Source organism: Diplotaxodon limnothrissa, linkage group LG20 (assembly GCF_057381915.1).
Source record: "Diplotaxodon limnothrissa isolate DT_005_m linkage group LG20, D_limnothrissa_male_GT1.1, whole genome shotgun sequence".
Classification (NCBI taxonomy): Eukaryota; Metazoa; Chordata; class Actinopteri; order Cichliformes; family Cichlidae; genus Diplotaxodon; species Diplotaxodon limnothrissa.
The window spans coordinates 28,557,258-28,576,651 of NC_140615.1; the positions used below are offsets into that span (position 1 = coordinate 28,557,258).

Here is a 19,394-nt window from a genome sequence, read left to right on the forward strand (position 1 = left end):
ATAAGACCTTTTTTTTTTTTGGCTTAACGTTTATCCCTGGTCCTGCTTCATCACACAGTGAGGTGTTGGATTCCCAGGACATGTCTCAATGTGTCACACTGGCTTGTAAATGCGTGTGAAACGCGGCAAACACGGAATGATGTGCACTTTTTGTTTTTCCTGGAATGTAGGTTAGAAATAAGTGTGTATATGTGCAGGCATAACATATGATCTGCTCTCTCACTGCTCCAAACACAAACAGGAAAAAAAAAAAACATAAAATAAAAATTTAATATCACTCCAAGTTTAGGGTAGGAGATATGCTGGAGGCACACTATTTCCTCTGCAAAAAAACCCTGAAAAAACCCCCCAAAACAAAAGAAGAGAATTTTTTTTTTAAAGCAGTGAGAGCCCTCATGTTTTACACATGTACATAAAAAAAGAAATCACATTATGAATGTTTAAAGGTTTAAATAATCGTAATAATTAAAAACATAGAGACAGGAGCTCTTTGAGAGCAGGTGAGCTGGTGCTGTTCTCTGGCCAACAGCACAGCAGGAATAAATATATATGTGTATATATACATATACATATATATATATATTCATATTCGCCAAATAGAGAAGAGCAAAGAAACTTAACTGGAAACAGTTTCAAACTGATACCTTCTATAACTGTCCCCTTTCTTCATCTTAGCCTTCAAACTAAGCAGCTGTGCACACTGAAAACACGAGAGATTACAAACAGTCAGGCCAGAGCTGGAACTTTTTCAGTCTTGCTTTTTGTTCTACTGTGAATGTCGTTTCTTCTTCTTGCCCACAGCGGTCAGCTTCCTCTTAGTGACCCCCCCTCGCCCCTCTAATGTCCGAGTATGCTCCCTTCACCTTCTCATCTGGCAAGTGGTGAAGAGAGGCTGGGCAGCAGGCAGGGAGGGGCAGAGACAGAAAGACAGTGTGGGAGAGAGAGAGGGGGGGGGGGGGGGGTTGGGCGAATGGAGGGAGAGAGAGCTGCCTGAAATGTAGGCCAAAGCGGTGGTGGGCGTTTCCATGGAAACTGTTCACAGCAGTCAGTGACATCATCGGTACGGGGGAGAGGCGACTGGGTGGTGGGGATGGGGAGGAGGAAGGGGGGGTTGCAACAGAAATGCGTCCTGATTGGCTTGGACTTAGACACGGTTCTCCACTCTGGTCCTCCGCGGGATCCTGAAGTGAAGACAAAGACAGGATAATGTCTGTAATCTTCTACACGTCCAAAACACTCTGGACAGGCATCTAACACCACAAAGAGAGACACACCACACACACACACACACACCTTCTGTTTTGCGCGTCCATGTCCAGCAGTGTCTCCTGGGACACCCTGAAGTCATCTATGGGGGACTGGTAGCGGGATTCAAAAGAGCCTTCCCTCCCTCTGTAGGCCATGGCCTGGGCTGGAGACTGAGGCAAAGGAGACATGCTGGAGGACGTTGAGGAGACTGAGCTCAGCTCCCCAAAACGCTCCCGCACTGACTGAGCTGTTGCCGACACTGATGAGGCCCCGACTGCAGCGAATGGGCTGAGAACCTCACCGTTTTCATCCTGAAATAAAAAACAAAACAAAGGAGTAAACACTAGTGGTTCTCTGTATAATCAAAGATGAGCTTAAAGTCTTGCATTTATAATTTTGTCAGGTCATTCAAGAACATAAGATGAACTATAAAGGCAAAAGTAAATGGGAAGAAAAGCTGGGGAGGGATTAAGAAATAATTTGAGGGAGGCAGCTACAGACAAAGAACATACAAGCACTTAACTCAGACAAGCAGAAGTGTTTTTTAAAAGGACTCATTTTTCCAAATCTGTGCTTTATATTGATGCTCGAGATAAAAGCAGTAGAGTCCCCTGCAACAATGTCCACTAATAGCAAATTCTGGGACCGCTAATGAAGCATTAGCTTTAAACAAAAATAATTGCGTTCACCTTTCGTACACAGAAACATCAGTCCACTGTACTGAGAGGCCCAAGGGAGATATTTTTTCATACATGGAAGCCTTTTATGGCCCATTTGGGTGTTTTGCACCATTCACTATCTGACGAATCTCATTGCAGACCTGCCGGCTAATGTGTGACTATACATTTGGTGGTTTGTTTTTGTTTTTTTGTTTGTGGCTGCTCGTATTTCAATTGTGCGATCCCACCCGAAGCTCAGTCAGCCTGGGGTGGTGGGCTGAGTTAAACGAAGGGTTATGTTTGTATACACAGGGTGTGATGGGGTCGGGGCTCATGGTTTAAGTGTTAAAATAGTGATGCATTTCTTCTTCTTTTAATGTCACTGCCCTTACATTTTTGCACCAGTTAGTAGCTAATTGTTTTTCATACAAATCATGTAATTCAGAAACATGTACAGTATACTATCACTACTAAGACATGAGGTACACTCACCCCTGCTTTTAAAGTAAGAATCAAAAAAAAGAGGCTGTCCTGTGGTATTATTAACATACAGGAAATTAAACACGATGGAAATTAAAACCTAGGTTAGATGCAAAAAGTAAAAGCACTCTCATGTTTGTTCAGTAACTGTACAGCTACATGTTCACCTAGCTTTACATAAAGTCATGAAACAGGGTAGGAGTACGTTTACCTCGATCCAAAGGTAACGAAATCTGTGTAAAGCTCATTTGACTATTTGTTCTTCCATAAAAAAAATTAAAATTTTTTAAAAAGCAGAAAATAAATAAAATAAAAAAATCAAGATCTGGCTTTCACAGCACTCATTACTAATTTGTCAGCAATATGTCTGCTTGGCCTTCTTCAAGTTGTGTCTGCATGTTTTTGAGTGGTTTGTTGACAGTACAAACATTGTGGAGCTCACCCTTCCTCTGGTTATGTCCATGTGGACTAACAGAGAAGCTAACTCCAGGTCCTCGTTGTAGCTGTTCGTCAGAGGTACTGACCGGTAACCTATAAAGACAGAAGCAAAAGATTTATTTATTTATTTTTTATTAGTGGTCTGCAAAAAGATCCATCCATCCATTTTTTGCCAATTGGGGAGGCAGTCTAAGCAGGGAGGCCCACACCACCTCCTCCAGGTCTTCTGGGGAGATACCCTAACTAGTCAGATATGTGAAACTCCTCAGCTGGCTCCTTTGAATATGAAAGAGTAGCGGCCTTCTCTATGGAAGATATCTGCCACACTACAGGGAGTGCAGAATTATTAGGCAAGTTGTATTTTTGAGGAATAATTTTATTATTGAACAACAACCATGTTCTCAATGAACCCAAAAATCTCATTAATATCAAAGCTGAATGTTTTTGGAAGTAGTTTTTAGTTTTAGCTATTTTAGGGGGATATCTGTGTGTGCAGGTGACTATTACTGTGCATAATTATTAGGCAACTTAACAAAAAACTAATATATACCCATTTCAATTATTTATTTTTACCAGTGAAACCAATATAACATCTCCACATTCACAAATATACATTTCTGACATTCAAAAACAAAAGAAAAACAAATCAGCGACCAATATAGCCACCTTTCTTTGCAAGGACACTCAAAAGCCTGCCATCCATGGATTCTGTCAGTGTTTTGATCTGTTCACCATCAACATTGCGTGCAGCAGCAACCACAGCCTCCCAGACACTGTTCAGAGAGGTGTACTGTTTTCCCTCCTTGTAAATCTCACATTTGATGATGGACCACAGGTTCTCAATGGGGTTCAGATCAGGTGAACAAGGTGGCCATGTCATTAGTTTTTCTTCTTTTATACCCTTTCTTGCCAGCCACGCTGTGGAGTACTTGGACGCGTGTGATGGAGCATTGTCCTGCATGAAAATCATGTTTTTCTTGAAGGATGCAGACTTCTTCCTGTACCACTGCTTGAAGAAGGTGTCTTCCAGAAACTGGCAGTAGGACTGGGAGTTGAGCTTGACTCCATCCTCAACCCGAAAAGGCCCCACAAGCTCATCTTTGATGATACCAGCCCAAACCAGTACTCCACCTCCACCTTGCTGGCGTCTGAGTCGGACTGGAGCTCTCTGCCCTTTACCAATCCAGCCACGGGCCCATCCATCTGGCCCATCAATACTCACTCTCATTTCATCAGTCCATAAAACCTTAGAAAAATCAGTCTTGAGATATTTCTTGGCCCAGTCTTGATGTTTCAGCTTGTGTGTCTTGTTCAGTGGTGGTCGTCTTTCAGCCTTTCTTACCTTGGCCATGTCTCTGAGTATTGCACACCTTGTGCTTTTGGGCACTCCAGTGATGTTGCAGCTCTGAAATATGGCCAAACTGGTGGCAAGTGGCATCTTGGCAGCTGCACGCTTGACTTTTCTCAGTTCATGGGCAGTTATTTTGCGCCTTGGTTTTTCCACACGCTTCTTGCGACTTTGTTGACTATTTTGAATGAAACGCTTGATTGTTCGATGATCACGCTTCAGAAGCTTTGCAATTTTGAGACTGCTGCATCCCTCTGCAAGATATCTCACTATTTTTGACTTTTCTGAGCCTGTCAAGTCCTTCTTTTGACCCATTTTGCCAAAGGAAAGGACGTTGCCTAATAATTATCAGGGCTCTAGAGTGCGACCAATTTGGTCGCAAATGCGACCAAATTTTTCAGTGGTGCGGCTAAAAAAAATTAATTTGGTTGCACCTGTGCGACCAACTGTTCGGGTAGCAAAAAAAAAAAAATAAATAAAAATAAAAATATCTGCAACCTTCCCTGTGGTCAACAACAGACACACATTATGCCCCTATCGTGGACTAAACCAATCAGAGATAGTAAGGGGCGGGACCTCTCTGATTGGCCGTGGTCCAGTTGAAAGTGCAGGTGGATAGATGGAGGTGAGTAGCTTGAATAAAGCGATATCAATTAATTAAATCCTGAATCGACTTTTAAATATAACTGTGTTTTGTCATAAACGCCAGATTCTCAGATTAAAGCTCACAAAACCATTTCAACAACAACCAAACAGCAGATGAGAGCAGGTACACGCACTCCACACACAGACGTAAACACAGAATGGACCGACGCATCAGAATCAACTTTGTCTTTCTCGGCTTTCTCACCTGACGGCCCGTAGACGGACACGCTGTCGGAGCTTAGCGATCCTGATGCGTCCGGTCCGCGCTGTGTTTACGTCTTTTTGCGCTGAACCAAAATTCACCGAGCCAGCAGCAAAAGAAGCAGCAAACTGCGCTTCACATTTGGTCAGTGTCATCATGAATTTTGCTGTTTTGCTTCCACGACTATTAAAATCACACTTCATGCACAGCTAGCTCTCTCTCTATCTCTCTCTGTACTTCAAGAACAGTTTCCCGTCTCCAATCTCTGTTTTCTGTTTTATTCATTCGCTTATTGCCCACCAGTCTACCGTTGTTTACAGCGCTGTCGGCTGCTGTCTTTTTCTTTTCTTTTTTTCACTTAAATGACCTCGGACAAGAAAGCCTATTTTTTCTGTTGTTCAATACTGAAGAAATTTAAACTTTATATGCAGAACATTGTAGAATATTTTTAAGGTTATCTGCTATAAAAAGCCAGACCAGGAAAATCTCCTTCATGTTTTTCTGTGTTTTATTCTCAGTTTCACACAAAGGCATCTGCTGTGATGTTCACAATTCTGATGAAGTCAGTACTGATAAATGATCAGAATTATAATATTTCTGACTGTCTGAGGCTAAGTTGAATCGAATCGGGACTTTGAAAACCGGAATTGAAGGGATTATAGAAATCAGTGATGATACCCAGCCCTAGTGAGCAGCCTAGGCACGACAGAAGTGGATGTAGCTGTAATAGGAAAAGAACTATTGCTAACTTTTCTGTTAATGCCTGATCCTTCTGAAATTCATAGCCAGTGCTCTGACACGGTGTCATCAATCTTTGAATGCTGAAAAAGCACAGTGTATCCAGAAAAACACATTATATTATATAAATTATTATAAAATTTGTGTGCGCCTAACTTTTGTGCCGGCACGCCTAACTTTTTAAAGTTAGGCGTGCCGGCACGCCCATGGCAAAAAGTTAGTCTAGAGCCCGGATTATGCACACCTGATATAGGGTGTTGATGTCATTAGACCACACCCCTTCTGATTACAGAGATGCACATCACCTAATATGCTTAATTGGTAGTAGGCTTTCGAGCCTATACAGCTTGGAGTAAGACAACATGCATGAAGAGGATGATGTGGACAAAATACTCATTTGCCTAATAATTCTGCACTCCCTGTATAGAAGAAGCTAATTTCCAGTGCTTGCATTGGTCACTACCAAAGCTCATGCCTGTAAGTGAGCAGATAAATGTAGATCGACTGGTAAAACTCACTTTTACACTCAATCCCCCGCTCTACTCACCCCTCACCTCAAACAAGACCCCGAGATACTTAAAGTCAGCAACAAAACATGTAAAAACTATTTACAGACATGTTGAAGGCGTACCTGTCTTTAGCCCGTGAATGGGGAACGTAGCCTGAGCCAGGAAGTTTTGGTCGTTGAACATGTCGATCTCATACACCACAAAACGCAGAAAGGCAAAAGCAGAGTTGCACACGGTGAACTGGAATGTCTTTCTCGGCCAAGTGGGATTGAGACCATTATCAGCTACAGAAGAAAAGAAATATTGAAAATGTAAAGGGTGTATTCTCAATTCTCTAACATTTGTGCAATTATATTTCCCTTGTAACAGCAGTATAAAGACTTCTGTAATTAGCTGCTAGATAAAGGTTGCACCTCTACATTACACGGAAATAAAACCCTTTCCAGGACAACAAAAAAAAAAAAGAGAGTATGTCATTAACAGAAAATTATTTTTCCTTGGCTCGCTGCCCTTTCTGTAGAACCAGAGAGCAGTGAGGAAAAAACAGCAGAAGGAAATGCCAAATGTGTTAAAATTTTGAGTTTATGTTTATGTATTTATATTTAAAAGATAAATATGAGCTGGGCTTACATCAGAATCTGCCATCTAAAGTAACAGAAGTTATCTGATGACCTAGTTTTGAATAAGTGCCAAATTCAAAGGGGTGATGAACTTCACTGATAAAATGATTGATATTTAAAAAGTGTGTGTACAACCAGTACAGGCAAATAAATATAAATGGGAACAAATGCTGCTAGAGCCCACAGTACAATATGCCGATATACCACTTTTTAGTAATATACTGAAAAAAAAGTCGTTATAAGTATAGATTACATTTCTTAAATTTGTACTAAAGTAAATCCTGTCCTTACTCACTGATGGGAATTTTAGAGAATAAAGTATAGGTTGCAGTAAAATTTCCCAGTATCCACATCAAAGTATGTAGCAAACAAAATCTATGCATTAAACCATCAAAACATTAAAAAAAAAAAAAGTGTTTCTTCTGTCATAACGACCTGATGAGAGCTGTGCGAGTTTCAATGTTTTCCCTTTGTATTCCCACACATGGCACAGTTGTTTGTATAACTTCCTGTTTTTCCTCAGACCATACAGGAAATTACACGAGGAAAATATATCCAGTAAACAGCAACTGCTTTTTTTTTTTTCTTCCTCCCCAGTTTTGGCAGGGCCTGTCTTTACTGGCAGAGGAACTCGTGTTTAAATAAGAGCAGCTTCACCTTCAGAGTCTGTTTTTTGCTTGGCGCTGTCGTACTCCGCTCCGCACACCTCGATCTCAATCAGAGGGCAAACGATGCCACGTCCATGCTTGGGCAGATGCCGGGAGCCCAAGACCTTCAGAGGACAAAAAGCGATTACGTCTTTGGAATTTTTGTTTACATTAACATGTTGCTACACACAAACACACAATGCTTTTCCATCAGTGACATCTTATAATGTGTTTTTCTGCTCAATTGCTAACTGAGTGTTTGAACTACAGGTTGAACTCCTCCTTTAAACATGTGTAATTAAAAGCATGACTATGAGCAGTGTTTGCAGTACACCATTGGAAGCAGTCAGTGAGTCTCACAGTGAAGAAACAACAATGAGCTTCCTGACTTGATTTCTAAACAAGTTCATGAATGTTTATTCATAATTTATGAAAAGTGAGTTACCTTTAATCAAAAAATATTATTACATCTGCAACTAAAGGGGAATGTATTTATATGTAAATTGCAGCAATTGGTTGCTAGGTTTTGTAAAGTACCTCGGTTACCTCTCCGAGCTGTGTTACAATCACTGCTGCTGCTCCAGTGGGCAACTACAATCACACTGTTAACAAAACACCACCTGTCAGTTTCACCTTGTCTGTCTCCATAACCACCACCCGCTTCATTTATCCCAAAGAGATGAAGGGCAGACTCGTTTCTGCACAACTGCATCACACCCGAAAGCAGAAAAATCCAGTCCTCAGTCTACTGTACCTCAATCTCTAGACTGACTTGCTCCACACCCCGTAGTGTTTGTCTGTCAAAGGGATCAAAGTTGTCGTCCCTCATGATGGGCGGCTGAAGGACGTAGCCACTTCTTCCGTTCAGCATGAACAGGGCCTGGTTCATCTGCATGGGCTTGTCTGCAGGGAGGGAAAGAGGAAGGAATAGAAGGAAAAAAATGTAAAAAACACGTAAACAAATGAAATGTACTGTCTGTCTTCCAGCTTTGCTCTCAGAAGGGAAGAGAAGATACCTCCTGTCTGGAAGTTAAGTGCTACCAGCTGAGATCCGCAGAGCCACATGGGGAGCGGGTCATAGTTAGAAGAGTCTAATCTCTGGCCTCTGGGGTAGATCCTGGACAGCTGCAGCCGATTGTACTGCAGGAACTTCTTCCCCTTGATTTTGTTGACGTATTTCTCTGCCTTGGTTTCAGGGAAGGATGACATGTCCCGGAAACAGGCTCGCTCTGTGCCAATCTCTAAAAAAAAAAAAAGCGACGACAAAAGAGAAATGTGACCCCATCTGCATTTGGTGTTTTTCTTTTTATTATGTGTGCAGGTGAGTGAGTGCACATAGTTCTTACTTTCTTCATCAAATGGCACAGGCCTACAGTAGATGACAAGGTCAGATAATTCCAGTGCAATCTTCTTCCTCCTTTCCATCATCTTCCCCTCTTCTATCTGGCCACAGACATGGCACAAGTATAAATATAGTAGTACCAACAGTGAGGCACATCACTGCTCAGCTTAAACCCAAAGTGTGAGTGCATTTCATGTGAAGCATATTATTTCTGTATATTTACCTTGGCCTCTGAGGTCAAGGTGACCTCACGGATCTTGAACACCCATTCCTTGAGCTCTTCTTGCGTGTTTGCAGCGATGTCGAGCGGTATGCCTATCCGCACAGGGGTATTCTGTGTCAGGGTGAAAACATAAGGCCTGCTGCCTTTCCCTTCGGTACGAACATCTGAAGAGAAAAAAAAAGAAAAAAGTTAGAAAAAGGGAACCAATAAATGGAAGTAATGACGGTTTTAAAAAAGTAAATAAATGAGGCTGGTGCTGAAATCATGGACATACTAGACTAACAGACCATAAGCAAAGGAAGAAAACATGGTGGAGAAGAACCACCTGAGAAGAGCCCAAGATGACAAATCCATAGCAATTATTGTAAACCATCTGTATCATCCAGTATTAGACAATAAGTGATAACATTCAGCAAGGAGTTATTTTTAAAGAATGAAAGGATTATATAAAACCAAATAATCCCTTTTAGAATATAGTTGGTTTTTTTTTTAATTAAAACATTCATGTTTTTGTAAATGAATGCAATTACTTTCTGAGCATTTTTAGCTCATCTTTCATACTACCACTAGATGGTGCCAACGAGCCACCCAGATGGACAAACGGACTCAGGTTAACAATGCAAGGCAGCATGTGCCAGACCTAATAGGGGTGTACTGACAAGGCTGCAGGATGTCAATAACATATCAAATGCAAATCGGAGAGAAAAGCAACAGTAATAATAAAAACAGAGAAGACTTATTAAACTAAGAGGCTGATAATGGAGAAAAATAACAATAAAGAGAGTGATGACTAGGGCCGGGGCGACGTGTCGACGTAATCGATTACGCCGACGCGTCGTCACTTTCAAAACAGACATGGCGGCAGTGAGTAGCGGCAACACGAGTGAGGCAGCCGCAGTCGACTTAAATCATTCCACCCGAACACGCAGTTCTACAGTATGGGGATATTTTAACAGAAAAGGAAGCACGACGGCTATGCACTTTGCACATTTCATTTCTTGTTAAATGCTATCTCTAATATAAGATTGTACTACTACAACTTTATTTTGCAATTTTTTTATTAAAAGGTGTTGAAATGAAGAAATTTGTGTTTTCATTGAGATACATAAATTAGTAAATGTGAAATTGCTATACAAGTCAAATAATGCGGAAATAATCGATAATCAAATCAAATCAAAACAGAATCGGATTGAAAAATTAATCGGTAGATTCATCGATTAGGAAAATAATCATTTTGCCCAGCCCTAGTGATGACTGTGTCCTACAATTAAATTTATTTTTAAAAGCAGTTAGTAGGGGTTTACTGCTCTCAAGGTGACTTGCTACAGGAAGCGAAGGTGCTACTTACTAATCTGACAGGCAGACACATCAAGACTTCCTCTCAGCATATCTCCAAGAGGACTGTTTTCTGTCATCTCCTGTTGACAGAAAACAGAGCACATATGTATCTTTGTAAATGAAGACATGAATGACCTCACTGTGGTGGGAGCAGGTGTACTCATTTCTCTTTAAATAAATACAAAAAAATGTGCTTGAGTAAGCATCTCGTTTTAAGGGTTTGATCCTCACAGTTCTATCAGGCTCGGCTGCTGACGGACTGATCTCCTCCACGTAGTTTGCCGGAAACCACATCTGCTTCTTTCCTCCACAGTCACCCTTCCACCTGAAAGAAGAAGAGGCGGGAGGGGTAAAGAGACAAGGGATGTGGTTTGTAAATATTTAGAAGCCTTTCATATTTAGAAAATGATCCCAGGACAGCTAAGAGAATTTTAAATGTGTCATTCACTAATTTACCGTAGTTCTCTAATGCTAAGCACGTATTTGCAGTCTAAATTAATAATTAAGAGCTACTTCCTGAATGGATTTGATGCCACTCACTTACCATCCCCCTTCCTGTTTTTCCACATTAGAGATGATAGCATTCTTAGTGAAGGAAAGCTCATCGTCTCTCTGGGCTTTATACTCATACATGGCTCGCACCGTGCACTGAAAGACAGCACACAAGGTTACGTCATGTTTACATGTCCAAGTGTTGATGTTGCAGATCTCAGCTAACTGTCGATTTCTCCATCCTGCACTCTTACCTTAAATGTTGGCATTTGATTAGCCTCCACATAAAAGCCTGGATTCCTTCCCTCATACAGTGACCCGTAGTCTGGCTCCTATTGGGCAATACATTATGAGTTTGTTTTTCTTTTTGCTAGGCTGGTGGTGATTTCACCACAGAATGAAACTAGCATAATGCCATGAAACAATACAGCATTTTTCACTGGCCAGACGTTTCCTTTGTAGACTGTATAATGTGGTACTTACAGCAGTGCCTATCTTCTCCAGTGTGTCCTCGTTGATGGGATAGCGTAGTTTCATTTTACGGTACAAAGGGTGCTTCTCATAGTAGCTAATAAGATCTACAAGGCTGTCAAACTCTGAGGTGCCCAGCACCACGGTCTGACCCTCCTGCTGCACACGACAGTGCTTTATTTTACCCTCGGCTCTGTGAAGAAACCCAAAGAGAGAACTCTGCTAAATAACAATGATACAAGGCATTTATGTGCATGTACACTCAATATGCTGATCATCTAAGATTTAAACTGGCAACTAAGTTACCTGAATGAAATGGCAAAGGAGTTGGGCTCTGCCCTTTTCCTGACTAGAAAAGCCCCATCGCGAGGAACCCTCATCAACATGTTCTCTGCATGGCTCCTGGAGAGGTTGGCGTGGTACCACCTGCGACAAACAAAAACAAAAATATGATGCACATCACGTAATAAATTCAGCACTTTCTCAGTAATCTTTGAAAATGCATATGTGTACTCACTCTTTGCTCTCGTGAGCATTGGTCTGAGGTACCGGCTCAGTCAGCTTCATCTCAAATTCGTTACAGCGTAGCGCCACCTGCTGGTAGTGGGTAATCAGAGCAAAGAGCGTGTCAAATACCAGGTTGTCAGTCAGGTAGAACTTTGGGCTGCCTGCCTCCTGACGAGAGTGGATGCGACAGTGCTGCACCCGCCCCGAGCGCCTGTTGCAGAGATGGGAGGCATGGAGAGAGAGAGAGAGAGAGAGAGAGAGAGAGAGAGAGAGAGAGAGAGAGAGAGAGAGAGAGAGAGAGAGAGAGAGAGAGAGATAGAGAGAGATACAATGAAAGGTCAGTTTTTCTTCCAGTTTGATAAACAAGTTAAGAACACGTGAACTCTTGTTCATCTTTAACAAACTGCCTTGTGATACCATCTCTACATTGTTCCCATAGCTTGCAGGTAAATAACAGAGACTGATCTGTCCTGCCCTCCTTTCACAAAGAGCTCATAATATCAGACAGATCACACGCCACACTGTGACTGATCTGCCAGTGCGACACTTAAATTTGGTTATATTTTAGTGGCACGTGCTAGTTTTCTACATACAAGTTAAAGTTTCCTATACTTAAAAGTGATTTCCCCTAAATTACCGTTTCCACCCTGAAATCCAATAGATGTTTTTTTAAATACAAAATATGTGTACTTACCAGAAAGACAAGGTGTAGTCTCCGACAAAAGTCTCGCTCTCCCGAACTAGGAAGGAGCCATCAGGAGCTCCAGTCTCCAGGCAGTACTCAGACAGCAGCCTCTCGGCTATCTGCCGTCCATCCCGCCCAGCACCAAGCTTTCCATGAAACCATTTCTCTGTCACATGTTGATCCATACCATAGGACACCTGGGAAGATTCAAGATGTGTTCACTTTATGTGTATCTACATACTTTATCTCTAAATAAGAGCCTCCCACAGACCTCTAAATATTAAAATTGCATCAAATTCCGAACAATGCGAACAAATGTTCACGCTCAAAAATAATTTCTGTACTTCAGCAGCAGGTCAGACCTACTAACCTCTCTGTGCTCCTCCTCATCATCGTTTCCCGGGTTACTGGAGGTCTCTTCTGAGTAGTAGATCTTACTGCTGGTCAGAACAAAAAAATGAGGGTACCACTCCTGGGATGAAGGGAGAGAAATGAGACAGATTGTTAGTTCAAATAGCTGGATCAAATATTTACAAGATCCATGTGTTACAGTGCAAAGTGGCACAAGATGATACAGAATAAGAACTTGATATCCCAAGGAAAAAATGCTGATAAAGCATGTCTGAGTTATAATTGTAAGTGTAAGAGATGATAAAGGAAGACTGCAACATAATTTGTCTTAACTTGATTTTTCATGTTTTTACTGATAAACACCACATAAAGCATATGTGATACAGAAGCTAGTTTTTCTTTTCTGACCATTTCTGCCCAAAAATTCTTTCTCGTGCAGGATTCAGAAACTATTTATACACTGAACATGCTTACATGGTTAATGGGATCTTCCAGGTACAGGATGCCATTTTTAATGGAGTTGCTGATATCATTCTCTGAGTAGGGAGTGGTGGTGGACACCTCCTCATAGGCACTGCCTTCTGCGAGCTTCTTATGCTGCATCAGATAAGAGGAGAAGGACAGACAGAGTAAGGTTACTAATCCCCACCCCCCAAAAATCAAAAGATTTCTCATGACTCCAAGAGGCTCTGACCTTGATGAGGATCTTCCTCTTGAGCTGATTGGGTGAGGGCAGCCCATCTGCTGCGATATCCACTGCCTTGGTTAGAAGCATGTCTCCAAACACCTTCTTAAAGTGAGTGGCCATATTCCTCTGCTGCACAATACTACAGTGGTCCTCTATGGATAGGATGATGGGATATCTGTAAAAGGGACCACCGATTCAACCTCAGAGGAGTGGCAAATCCAAGGAAACCCCTTGTTTAACTTTGTTCTGATGTGACTTTTATTTTCTCACAGTGATGTCACTGTGGCCTGCCTACAGTGTTTCTACATTAGTGTGTGCCCGTCATCTCTTTATCTTCACCATCTCTTAGCTTGTTAATCACCACATCCCCACTGACAGTCATAAAAAGAGAAGAAAACAAAACAAAACAAGAATAGCGCGTTGTCATGCACACTCACTCAGATGTGACAAAGGCGTGCTCTTTGATGGTGGTCAAGACATCAGAAAACTTGATTTTGGTTGTAAGGGTGTGCCCATGGTAGATGACTGGCATTCCCTCAGGGCCATCCCAGCAGTCCACTGAAGAAAAAAAAAAAAAAAACATAGACACATGCATGTAACATCATTTTATCTTTTATCCTTTAAGGATAAAGAAAATCAACAGATGTGTGTGAGTGACGAGACAATTGCAGGATCTGTATGTTTCAAGGCAAACAAGATCTACAACAAACAAGTCTTATTTATAGAAACCTGCCTGACAAGGGTTTGCTGAAAAGCAATATCGGGAACGGTTGCATAAGTATTTGCATGTGAGGACCTGGTTAAGGGTGTATTAGCTGGGCTTAAAAGTCGAGCTGTGAAGGATAAGAAAGTGGGTAAAAGTTAATTAGTTGGTTAAAAGTCAAGCAGTGGTGATTTACTACTCGTGGGTAAACCGTACACCTTCCAGTGTGTGTGTGTGTGTGTGTGTGTGTGTGTGTGTGTGTGTGTGTGTGTGTGTGTTCCTACATTCAATACAGCGACAGCCCATCCTCAGACAGCGTGCGTATGCCTCCAAGGACGATTCACTGGAAAACTGGTCTCCTGTCAGGTAGCTAAAAATAAGCACACATTGTCAAGTACGTACACAAAACACACAGCCACACAGGATTAACATGTCAGGGAGTGTCTTAACACACGAACACACTTTTTATGGTGATTACATAAATAAATCAATACAGTCATATCAAAAGGGCTCGTTCTCCTCTGTTGACCGGATAAATACTTCTTACTCATTCAGTCAGTCAATTCAAGCCTAATCAAAGCAACATGGGAAACTTTCATTCCGTTGCTCCAATGAGCATTGTTTCACATTTAGTACAGAATTACTTGCGCCGACTTTCACACACTTTTCAATGGGAGGAAAAATACATTTTCCTGCTAAATAAACGCCTGATCTCATTCGGGAAAGAGATTGTTAAATAATACACTTTTATCTGATGTGTGAAGCCAGTTCAAAAGACCTCTTTTTGGGCAGAGGTTTCAAGAACTCCAGCATTCCCAGGGCCCAATTAAAGCAGGCAAACCAGACACATGCATAAATGCCCTTCATGCTTACGTGTTGTGCGAAGAGGAGATCCAGTAGTGAGACAGGGGGTTGTTCATATTCTCAGGACACACTTGGTCCAGGGAGGAATCCCAGATGGTGTTCTCTTTGGAGAACAGGTATGTGAGGAACTACACAAGAGAGAATGAGGAGCAGTGAAAAGTGGGAAGAATTGCAGACCCTAGCAATATACCGACGTGGCACTGAAATGATAATGATCAGATTCTTAAAAACATCTGACCTAAATACTCAGGAATCAGGGCACCGTTGCTTAAGGCATTTAAGAAGTGGCTCAACACCTGTTTGTATGCACAGGCATGCACTAGAGCCCCCAAGGAGAGGCGAACTGCCAAGTTCTGATCCAGCCTTTGGACTGTGAGAACTGTTGAGTTTGTGTTTCCACCAAAATTATTGTTATTTTTATGTTACTGGTGAAAAGGTCTATCTTGGTTTCAATATAATTCTAAATTCCAAGATATAAAGTAAAAAAACAAAACAAATACAAAACCTAAACATTTCACTGCACGATCCCATCTATCCTGTAAGCAGGTACACCTTGCAAATATAAATTTTTCTGGCACATTTCCTAATGCTTAAACAACACAAATGCTCTAAACCAGCGGTCCCCAACCTTTTTTGCGCCACGGACCGGTTTATGCCCGACAATATTTTCACGGACCGGCCTTTAAGGTGTCGCGGATAAATACAACAAAATAAAAGTAGTACCGGTACCGAAAACAAAGAAGATTTATTCATAACACACGTGAAAAGACCCAGGAAAACCGAGTTAACGATAAAAACGATAACAAAAAACCCTGAAAACTATACATTTCACACCTGAGCCTCTACTCTCGCGGCCCGGTACCAAACGACTCACGGACCGGTACCGGTCCGAGGCCCGGGGGTTGGGGACCGCTGCTCTAAACCACAGGGCAGTCAACTTGTACACATGCTAACAAGTAGGAAAAGTACAAGATAAAGTACTAAGATAAATGTTTCATGTCAAAATAATATGAATGCTTCTAAAAAAAAACACTGTTAAATCACTGACCATGCACAACTGCCAACATGAATAAATTACAAAAACTAAGAAAAACTGAGATGGAACATCTGGGGAACATGTGGGGTTCAAAATGTCATAATTATTGTCATAATTGCTTAATCCAGATTCTTAGATTTAACTTGTGTATTAAACACATAATGACATTGGATTCCATAATCAGCAAACAAAAACATCACATTAGAGTAGGATTTGTACATATCAGATTCCCATTAAACTTCAACTATAATAATTTCCATGTAGTGATAATATTTAAAATAAAGTATCTATTTTTTTTAACTATTCATGGGCTTTTCTTTGCACATAATCAAGGCCTGGGCACCAGTGACCTAACATCCTCTGGCACGAAGACACAGCATCACCTCCTGCAGGCTCGCTTGTCCCACTTTCCTCTTTTATTCATGATTTACGGTGACCACAAAAATCATCCTTCGCTTTCTGCAGAACTGTCATGCCGCACTATACTCAATAACCTTTTATATCTGTGTAGGAGGAGGTGCTTCAGGGCCAAGATCATGGCCAGTCATGTTAATTTCTGAGCATCTCCCTCCCACACTAACAACACAGGGGGGAAATCGGAAAACATAACCTATGAAAACATGGTACATTTTTCCGTTAGTGAGCGAAGACCCAGAAAAAAAACACAAGAACACAAGTGAGAAAAGGGGGGAAAAGAAAGAGTGAGGCATCGAGGTGCGCATACCTCGTCTTGCTGGAAATAAGGCTGCTCCACTTCCCTCAGGGGGTCTTTCAGGTAGCCGAACATAAACTCTTGCACTTTGTTGTTATCTGTGGCCCACATCTCCTGCAACAGCAAACACAAACATGCATTAGAGCATGGAAAGAAAACAAATCGGCAATAAAGTATGTAAATGTCCAACAACCGAGAGAATACCTTTTGAGACTCCAAGAGGAAGCTCTTGAAGTCCTCCAGGGAAATCCTCTGTTCTGGTCTATCAATGAACCTGATAGAAAAAGTACTGGTTAATTTCAGCAAACAACCGTGATGCAAGAGAAAACATCACTGTATGTGTGTGCGTTTTGTATGCCTACCTTTGAAGAAATGGGATTTCCATCTAAAAGATAGTAAAGAGACAAAAAACATTTAAAGTAATTAATCAAAGCGCTGCACTTTCAGTGTTAGACATCCTGTGAGGTGGGGGAGGGCACTGAGGTTATCCATTTTATCTGACCCCTGCTTGCCTGCCTTCTTATCTGTGTGTGTGTGTGTGTGTTTGTGTGTCCTAATGGCTTCCACCAGAGAGGTTTGGTGGGTTTTTAGCTGGTGCATATTGATCTTGAAGCCATTTGAGGACGGACAGATGGGAGATGAAGTGAGCCTTGGCAGAGCATCAGATGGGGTGCTAGGGGGATGAAAGCACAGGGACTATCTGTGGATACATAAAAAGACTGCACTTACGTTTTTCTGGGCATCAAACATGAGACTACGATAAAGCTGCGCAAACTGGCTGAAGGACACGTCTCCATTCCTCATCTCCGAGTCCTATAAAAGAAGCAGAGAATCAGAAAGAAAACTGAAATGACTGTTAACGGCAAATCATAAATCTTTAGCCTCAAACAACATCATCGTGAAAGGGAAGTTGGCGGGGAGATGGAGTGGGAAGGAGGTTTGTGATAAGAAAAGTAAGCAGCAAGAGGTTACCGGAAGTTTCTCTCGGAGGAACCTCATGTTGGGCACCCTGTAGTTGACCTGGCTCAGCATGCTCTTCAGATCCTTACAGGATATCCTAAACACGTTTTGTTGAAAAATAAAACAAACACGGATAAGCATGTGCAACATGTGCAAACACTTCTACTTGTAGATACTATTGTGAGGCAGAAATGCCATTTTGAGTTTACAGATGGGCTGAAACCTTGTAAACAGACACCCTGCATGTTCTGTTGAGTGGTTTGGGCTTCACTTCTGCTACACAGCTTGGAATTTTGGCCAGAAACGACAATACACGGCGCACACACAGTAACAAAGGCCTGTCAGGGATGTAACAGACAAACATCTCTGTACATCTCCTCTCCATTCTCTGCAGTCTGTTTCCTGCTGCAGGAAGAGTTGTTGGTGTGCGGCTGAGGGGTTAGTTCCCTTACTACACCTCAACTGAGCTCTCTCAAAGACACCTACCAGCCAGTTGCAGCAAGTCTATGTGCTCTTAGATGAAAGGGCACACAACTGGTGTAGCAAACAATTGAGTTACATCTTATAACATCCATTTCTTGTGAGGGCGATCTGATTAACTCTGCAGCTGATATCCTTTGACCGAGTTTAGTTACCTGTCTTCTCTGTTGCGATCGACTGCGTAGAACTGCTTACGTAACCACCTTAAAATTAAGGAAAAGAAAGAAAGACTTAAGCGATTTCTTGCATACAGAAAACAGATAATGCCGTCTATTTACACAAACTTTGAGTTCAGATTTACCGCTCGATCTGAAGAGGTGTTGGAGACTTCAATGTGTCAGTCACAAGCGAGGTTAACCCTTGCACCCACATGGTCATCTCTTCATCAGATGTTGCTGTAGCAAAAACAGCTGACCTAAATAACTCAATTCTGTCACAGGCTAAAAATACAAGAAGCCTAGCAACAAACAAAATGTGAAGATTTGATTTATCAATGGTACTAATGATCTTATTGAGGTACAATGGTAACAGGCTACTTCTTGTCAATGTGTAAGCAGTCCTTCTCTGAGCATACCTGCCAGGCTGAGTGATTTAAGGCGAAACTCTGTGCCGTACAGAATAACAAAGCAGTGGGCCTGATCGAGCCGTGCTGCAGAGTCCTCCACATAGCGATCAAAGTCCCGAGATTTCTGTCCAGAACGGATCTCCTTGATTTCTCGAATATCAACTGTAGATACAGACAGATATGTAATAGTTAGCAAAACACAAAGCTGCAGGTTCCCAACACATGACACGGTAATATTCTGGTGTGAATATGGTGCGCAAAACTTATATGCAATGATATGTTAATAATCAAAATAACAGTATCTGGCACAAAACTGCAGACTTAGCTCCAAGCTCTCCTTGTTTTCTAATTCCATTTCATGTAGGAAACATGAAACACTTCAGTACTAACCCTAACAGTCTAACATACAAAAAATAAAAACATTGTGCAAGTACCTGCAGCCC

General features: G+C 41.7%; 1 protein-coding gene across 1 annotated transcript in view; it reads right to left on the minus strand.

The window, feature by feature from the left end:
• Window positions 1-329: 329 nt before the first annotated feature.
• The window catches only part of plcg1 (phospholipase C, gamma 1), a 28,950-nt gene continuing 9,885 nt past the window's right edge, over window positions 330-19,394 (minus strand). Inside the window, exons 3-33 of the mRNA XM_085344131.1 lie at window positions 18,961-19,113; window positions 18,688-18,781; window positions 18,542-18,589; window positions 17,919-18,003; window positions 17,676-17,759; window positions 17,309-17,331; window positions 17,151-17,220; window positions 16,959-17,060; window positions 15,208-15,326; window positions 14,619-14,704; window positions 14,069-14,189; window positions 13,638-13,806; window positions 13,418-13,540; window positions 12,963-13,064; window positions 12,602-12,789; window positions 11,918-12,118; window positions 11,707-11,826; window positions 11,413-11,593; window positions 11,184-11,261; window positions 10,982-11,085; window positions 10,669-10,762; window positions 10,448-10,517; window positions 9,100-9,263; window positions 8,881-8,977; window positions 8,551-8,775; window positions 8,289-8,437; window positions 7,545-7,659; window positions 6,390-6,551; window positions 2,830-2,918; window positions 1,294-1,559; window positions 330-1,181 (exon numbers count right to left, since the gene is read on the minus strand). Coding sequence (XP_085200257.1) covers window positions 1,145-1,181; window positions 1,294-1,559; window positions 2,830-2,918; window positions 6,390-6,551; window positions 7,545-7,659; window positions 8,289-8,437; window positions 8,551-8,775; window positions 8,881-8,977; window positions 9,100-9,263; window positions 10,448-10,517; window positions 10,669-10,762; window positions 10,982-11,085; window positions 11,184-11,261; window positions 11,413-11,593; window positions 11,707-11,826; window positions 11,918-12,118; window positions 12,602-12,789; window positions 12,963-13,064; window positions 13,418-13,540; window positions 13,638-13,806; window positions 14,069-14,189; window positions 14,619-14,704; window positions 15,208-15,326; window positions 16,959-17,060; window positions 17,151-17,220; window positions 17,309-17,331; window positions 17,676-17,759; window positions 17,919-18,003; window positions 18,542-18,589; window positions 18,688-18,781; window positions 18,961-19,113 — 3,719 coding nt within the window. The 3' untranslated portion in view covers window positions 330-1,144. The remainder of the gene's footprint in view (window positions 1,182-1,293; window positions 1,560-2,829; window positions 2,919-6,389; window positions 6,552-7,544; window positions 7,660-8,288; window positions 8,438-8,550; window positions 8,776-8,880; window positions 8,978-9,099; window positions 9,264-10,447; window positions 10,518-10,668; window positions 10,763-10,981; window positions 11,086-11,183; window positions 11,262-11,412; window positions 11,594-11,706; window positions 11,827-11,917; window positions 12,119-12,601; window positions 12,790-12,962; window positions 13,065-13,417; window positions 13,541-13,637; window positions 13,807-14,068; window positions 14,190-14,618; window positions 14,705-15,207; window positions 15,327-16,958; window positions 17,061-17,150; window positions 17,221-17,308; window positions 17,332-17,675; window positions 17,760-17,918; window positions 18,004-18,541; window positions 18,590-18,687; window positions 18,782-18,960; window positions 19,114-19,394) is intronic.